Raw genomic sequence first — 7,357 nt, forward strand, 5'->3', positions numbered from 1 at the left:
TACTCATGGAAAACATGGTTCATCAACGTACAAAACGTTGCAGGGGCGTTTGTCAAGCCAAAGGGCATGACCAACCATTCAAAAGACCCATACCTCGTCACACAAGCAGTCTTCGGCTCATCTCCTTCGGCAATTCGAACTTGATGATAACCAGATCTTAGGTCGAGCTTGGTGAAGTATACAACGCCTTGTAATTGATCGAACAAATCCGCTACCAATGGGATGGGGTAGCGGTTCCTCACCGTCAGCTTGTTCAGAGCCCGGTAGTCGATACACAATCTCAGACTACCGTCTTATTTCTTCTGGAAGAGCACAGGGGCTCCATAGGGAGCTTTGGAAGGTCGTATCGACCCCGAGCGAATCAGATCGTCTAGCTGTCTTCGTAGTTCCGCTAGTTCGGGAGGCGCCATCCGATATGGCCCTCGAGCAGGAGGTCTTGTACCCGGGAGTAATTCAATTTGATGGTCTACCGAACGTCGGGGTGGCAGACTTATAGGTAGCTGATCAGGCATCAAGTCCTTGTTGTCCTCTATCACCTTCTCTACTTGTGGGTCTACGCATTCAGCAAAGGTGTCTTCTTTCATGGACACTGTACACAAGTATGTAGGCTCTCCCTTTTGAAGTCCCCTCTTCAACTGCATTGCCGAGAGGAGTGGCCCCTTTTGCTTTCGGTCAGCTTCAACAGCTTTCACAAGACATGGTTTTGATCCCACCATTATTAAAGATCCATTGTGGGGCGCCAGAAAGGTCGGGGTCCGCTTCAGAAAATCCATGCCGAGGACAATCTTGAAGTCATCCATCGGGACGCTAGTGAAGTCGAGCTTCCCCGTCCATTCGCCCATCTTGATCACCACTTCTCTAGCCACGCCCTGAATCGGCAAGGCTTTGGAGTTGACAGCTTTCATGCTTCCTCCTTCTCGGTTCAACTTCATTCCGAGTCTCTTCGCTTCGTTGGGGGTGACGAAATTATGGAAGGCTCATGTATCTATCATTGCTCGAGTAGCCTTCCCATTGACGTTTATCTCCACGTACATCAGTTCCGTGGACTTGGTCTCGGAGCGCTCAGCGCCTTTGTCCATTGAGCACATCATGTGGACTGCTCCCATTCGAGCCATTTCTCCTTGCTCACTGGCCTCATCATCATCGCACCCCTCTGCATCATGGCTATCCCCTCGGGATTCTGTTCTACCGACATCTTAGACAAATTCTTCTTAAGGGTGTTGAACTCCCCCCCTGATGAGGGCACTCGGACATTCGGTGCGGTCCTCTACAAAGGAAGCACGCGAACGGCTTTCTAGCAGTCGACGCTTCAGAATTACTACCCTTAGAAGAGGTTGGAGTGGAATTCGTCGGACCCCATCTCCTATTATCACCTCCGGGACGGAACCGACTATTACCCGTAGAGGGAGGTCTTGTTTGTGAAGTCGTCCCTCCAAACCTTTGGTTGCCTCCGCCCGTTGCAGCGAATCCCTTCTTCTGGGAGGTTTCGCGCTCCGTGTAATAGTCAACTAGCCTTTCAGCCGCTGTCATCGCAGCTGAGAGGGACTCAGGTCGTTGTCGCATGATTTCTCGCTGAGCCCACTCCTTCAAACCATCAATAAACTGAAACACCCGATCCTTCTCGGTCATGTCCGCTATCTCCAACATACAAGCCGAATACGCTTTCACATAATCGCGAATCGAGCCTGTATGTTTCAAGTTCTTTAATTTCCTTCGAGCTAGGAAATCGGTGTTCTCCGGGTAGAATTGTTCCTTGAAGAGTCGTTTGAAATCATTCCATGACTCTAGTCTAATGGTCCATGCCTCGATCTCGGCATGCTTCGAGCGTCACCATTGTTTAGCGTCATCCGTTAGGTACATACTCGCGGTACTGACCTTTAGACCTTCGTCGAGCGCACTCACTCGGAAGTATTGTTCCATGTCGAAGATGAAGTTATCGAATTCTTTCGAATCTCTCGCCCCATTATACTTGAGGGGTGTAGGCGGGTTCACGTTAGGAGTTCCACCAAAACTCCCGTCCGCGGCCAATTTCATCAAGGTATTGCACATGTTCTCGAGTTGCTCGACTTTTTCATAGAGATAACCCATATCCGAGTTATACTCTTTCGGAATCGCCTCTTCGACGGCCACAAGGCGGCTCTCATGCCCCTCTATGGACTCGTCTACGGCCTCGAAGTGGGCATCATGCCCTTTACCGTCTCCTCAACTCCTTGGTGAGTATTCCCCAAACTCACAATGAGAGCTTCCAAGGATGGAATTTTCTCGTCCATCAATTTCTCTAAAGCCGCCAATTTGGCCTTAGTGTCACTTTTAGTCCCACTTGGTTCTACCGCCTTTGTTGCCATCGTATACAGCAGCCGGTCAAGAAGACCGGGCTCTGATACCAAATGTCACGGTCCGAAACTTTGAGTCGGGGTGTGACGCGCACCTTTGTCTAAACACTTTGACACGAATGAAAGCGAGAGCGTTAGGCACTAGTGTTTGTCAAGCACTAGGCACTCGTAATCGGTCTCGGGTTGTGGGTGTCGAAATCCTAGTCTCGATCGAGACACACGGGCTTGTTAGAGAGGTGAAGGCAAGAGTCGTTCACAAGAAAGCAACAACAAGCAATAAGAAGGCAACTTGGTGGGAAGCAGATGTTTGATTGACTAGTACTCCCCAAAGAGGGAAATTTGATATTTACATCCTGGTAGCAGGAAACATTGATTTTACAAGTTTAGTTCAGAATAGCGATATACCCATTTAGGGAAAGAAAAAGCTAATGCTAACTATGCTAAACTAGGAAAGGAATTACTAAAAATATACAAGAGGAAATGAAACTACATAGCATAAATAAAACTAAGGGTTCGAAGTGTACGGATCGTCACACACGGGCATTAAATCTAGTATATTTATAAAAGAGACTTTTTTCGAGCGATTCTAAGCTGTCCACATCATCAAAAATTAATTTAGGAAACTATCATAAATAATATTTTTGATATAAAAAATAAAGTAAAAAATCTTTTAATTATTATAAAATATATTCTCTTAATTACATTCAAGTGATTTTTCTAATTTTTATACAAAAACTTTTTACATTTCATTTGAAGAAAAAAGTATCGTTAAAAAAATTATGAAAATAGTATAACTAGATTCGTGGTAAAAAATGCTATTATTAGAGTATAAATTTCATATTATTTGCACATATTAAAAATGATATACTTCTTAGTATTTTATATGTTCCACATTAAACATATATAAATAATAAAATTGTCCCACATCGAAAGATTAGTATAAGATGTGTAATCTTATGATTATAAATAGAAGACATCCTTAGAATTTATTTATCAACCCAAAATCTTTTGAGTCTCTCAAGTATTGTCTTAGAGAGTTTTTAAGAGTTTGTATCATTATCTTCACAATTTGATATAAAAATAATGTGGAGAATATTTTAATTATTATAATAATATTTCCTATATTAAAATGGGTTATAATATTTTAATTATTCAATTTAATGAGAATGAAAATATAAAAATGAGTTAGGTATGATTTCATTACAATGGGATCAAGTCACTTAATATTAGTCAGACAATTAAGCGGACAACAGTTGAAGAAATCCAAGTATAGCAAAAAGCTCATGGTCCATCTATCATCTTAGCTCTAGGAACTGCCAACACATTCATGATAAAATGCTACAAAAATATTTTCCTAAAAGACCCATAGGCCATAACGGCTTATGCAGTCTTAATACCAAATTTATTTGTATTTTATTATCACGAATTTTTATTTAAGATGGAATTATCCGTCTTCAATCTTTTTTTATTTAAAGAGGTACTTAAATTAAAAGACTTACAAACAGAGTTCATACATCAATTAGGGGGGGGGGTAGGAGGCATGACTCCAAAGAACAAATCGTTATTAAATTAAGTTGGATGTCAAACTAGGTGCGAAAAAGATGATGTACTTTTTAGTATGTTATATGTCACACATTGAAAAATAATGTAGATGTGGTGAACATACTACGTATAAATAGTAGAAAAGGTTGGGTCATCCTATTATAAATAATCGAATTGTCCCACATCGAAAGATTAACATAAAGTGTGTTGATTATCCTATTATTAGTAGAATTGTCTCACATCGAAAGATTAACATAATGTGGGGTGATCCTATGATTATAAATATGAGTCATCCTTTGAGCTTAAATATCAATTCAAAATCGTTTGAGTCTCTTAAGTATTGTTTTAAATAGCTCTTATAAGAGTTTGTATTATTACCTCCACGATAGTAAAATTTATTTGTATTATACTTTTGATTTTGGTGGTTTCACAATTATATAATTATATATAGTTATATTATTCCCTTTTCTACTCAAATTTAGTAGTTTAGCAATAAGTTATTTTTTTTAAGCTGAATTTTTAAATAACGAACATACATCAGTAGTATACTTAGTATATACTCCGTAAGAGACTTTAAAAGTAACGTTACATAATGTTAATTTTTCAAGTTTTAACATTTTTTTCACCTAGAATGTCCAACCCTTAAAAACTACTTCATATTTATAAGAAAAAATGTTATTTTTATACGAAAAAAATTTGGATTTTAGATAAGATTAGTTTGTTAACAATAAGATAAAATTGCACAAATATTACCTATATACGTGCGAAAAACTTTTGATTCTAGATAAGCTTAGTTTAATAGTATTTGCTCATTTTTAATCGGATTGGATGTTGAACGTACGAATATTAACATATAGTATTTGCTCATATTATTAAATATAACTACTATTAGATATAATGAGTAGCAATTGTCCGTATTTCGGAATCCGGATTGGATGTCGAGCTAGGTGTGAAAAAGATGGTGTATTTCTTAGTATGTTATTTGTCCTACATTGAAAAATGATGGAGGTGTTGTTAATATACTACGTATAAATAGTAGAATTGTCCCACATTGAAAGATTAGCATAAGGTAGGATAATCTTATAATTATAAATAGAAGTCATCCTTAAAACTTGGGAATCAACTCAAAATCTTTTGCGTCACTAAACTATTGTGAAAGAGAGCTCTTACGAGTTTATATTATTAGCGATTAAAATTAAAGTTTAACAAACTATAATTTTGTTGTCACTTAATTCTATGTTTGCTTATAGTGGCCAAAAACATAGATGAGTTTATCTTTTACGCCTTTACAGTGGAATGATAGCAATAAGATGATCATAGGAGTATACATTACACGTGATTTGTGAACCAACGAACATAAAAACGAACTATGAGTATCAGTAATTAGAAGATTAATTATTATTATTATTATTATTATTATTATTATTATTATTATTATTATTATTATTATTATTATTATTATTATTATTATTATTATTATTATTATTATTATTATTATTATTATTATTATTATTATTATTATTATTATTATTATTATTATTATTATTATTATTATTATTATTATTATTATTATTATTATTATTATTATTATTATTATTATTATTATTATTATTATTATTATGTAAGACGATCTTATTAATTGAACAAAAAAATTTGAAATGACTAATTTAAAAGCATGACATGTGCAAGTAAATTGTCCATATTTGAAGGGTATGTATATGGTTATTCAAACAAAATATATACTCTCTCCGTCTCCGTCTCAGTCAAAAGTTTACAGTTGCTTTATCCCCCCTAACAAAATACAGCAAATGTAAACTATTCATTAATTTCACATCTGTCTTTATATTAGTTATAAGGGATATCAAAACGCTCTGATTACCTTACACTTATGATGATTAGTACTAAATAAGTTTTGCTAGAATTCGAGATAACAAAGGTTTAGAGGCTACTTAATGCTTAGAATTAAGTACGTATCAAGATACCATAAGGGATTAGGATATTTCATTTTTTTTTTAGAATTACGTGACACCCAGATTTCAACTTTGAAACACCTATTCGATAATAATCTATAACTTAGTTTTAAAATAATTAAGGTCATTAACCCGTACGAAGTACGGGCTTTCAAACTAGTATATAATAATAAAGAGAGTAGGGTATCCCTACCTTAATAGCAAATTCTGCAACAAGAACGATTAAGGATCTAGAACCGCTCCTCTATGAATCTGTGCCCTAATTATACAATAACCATAACATATAATCAATTATGGTACAATATAATGACGGATCGAATGAATGAATACTACTACATACGATTAGGGTTCAGTCTTAATCTATAATTAAGACTCAACGATTGATTTAAACAACGATTAAGATATATACTTATGAATACGAGGGTATGAATTGAGACGATCTAATGTTCAAACCCTTCTTCTTCTTCTTCTTCTTCTTCTTCTCCTCCCTTCACTCGATTCCAACGTGGGATGGTGTGTATGTGTGTTTGTGTTTTGAACTGACAAAAGGTTGTACTAATATTGAGGGTTGAGTATATATATAGATATAGGCGTGATAGGGTTTAGGTAACATCATAATAGCATCAACAAGTCTGATGCGTCTGCCGTTATTAGATCTGAAAAAACTAGCTAGGGTTTTGGGAAAGCCTTAGTGGGATGAAGGCTTCAAACACAACCACGACATCACAAGGATCCTTGCCTATAACTTGGAGGATGACTTTGTGGAGGACGTGGTGGAAGAGACAGAATCAAATTCAGAAGACATTGAAAAAGGTCCATGGAATCAAAGGCATGGAAGAAAGATCATTCAATTGAATGAGGATGAACCAGATGACCTCTTGCCGTAGAGATACTATTAAAGGATGAACAACCGCATTTGGTTAAGTGAGTTATTTAAAGATGGAAATTAATTATCTCCTCATTAGTGGCCTAACAAAGGGATAATAAGGAGATAAGGGGTAATTGTTGGGCCTCATATTTCACTCGACCACCAGGGTTGAATTCAGCACATGAGTGTCATCCAAACTAGATTCGATAGAGCAACCCAGGATCAGTACCAGGCAGAAGAGGATATAAGAGTCAAATTTATGGTTATTAACATTTAAGTTTTTCTACCTTACATCCGACCGACCAAAGTTAGAGCTAGATAAGAGCTAGAGGTCATCTGGTTAATAACCATGCATTTGACTCTCATATTGAGGTGGATTGCCATTTTGTTCGAGATGAAGTTCTTCGTGGCGTTATTACTCCGAGTTATATGCATACAAAGGATCATTTAGATGATTTGTTGGCTAAAGCCTTGGGTCATTCCACCTTTGAAGGTCTGCTTTCGAAGTTGGGCATCTCGTCTCTCCATGTTCGGTCGGGGGGTGAGGTAATAGGAGATATTCTTGTGATTTTCGTAATTTTTTGTTACGACGATATTCGTGGGATTATATTCCGTTATTCTCATGATTATATTCCATATGCTTT

The 7,357-nt window shown here is 36.7% G+C and overlaps 1 protein-coding gene across 1 annotated transcript; it reads right to left on the reverse strand.

Moving 5' to 3' along the window:
* Positions 1-293: 293 nt before the first annotated feature.
* On the reverse strand, positions 294-932 carry LOC141601133 (uncharacterized). Its single transcript, XM_074421399.1, has one exon. It carries the CDS (start codon positions 930-932, stop codon positions 294-296), a length of 639 nt encoding a protein of 212 aa, XP_074277500.1.
* Between the last annotated feature and the right edge of the window lie 6,425 nt (positions 933-7,357).

Source organism: Silene latifolia, chromosome 9, assembly GCF_048544455.1.
Source record: "Silene latifolia isolate original U9 population chromosome 9, ASM4854445v1, whole genome shotgun sequence".
Taxonomy (NCBI): domain Eukaryota; kingdom Viridiplantae; phylum Streptophyta; class Magnoliopsida; order Caryophyllales; family Caryophyllaceae; genus Silene; species Silene latifolia.

What these genes read in the sequence shown, in the direction of transcription:
- LOC141601133 (XM_074421399.1), bottom strand. Translation starts at nt 932, where the DNA reads ATGAAGTTGAACCGAGAAGGAGGAAGCATGAAAGCTGTCAACTCCAAA.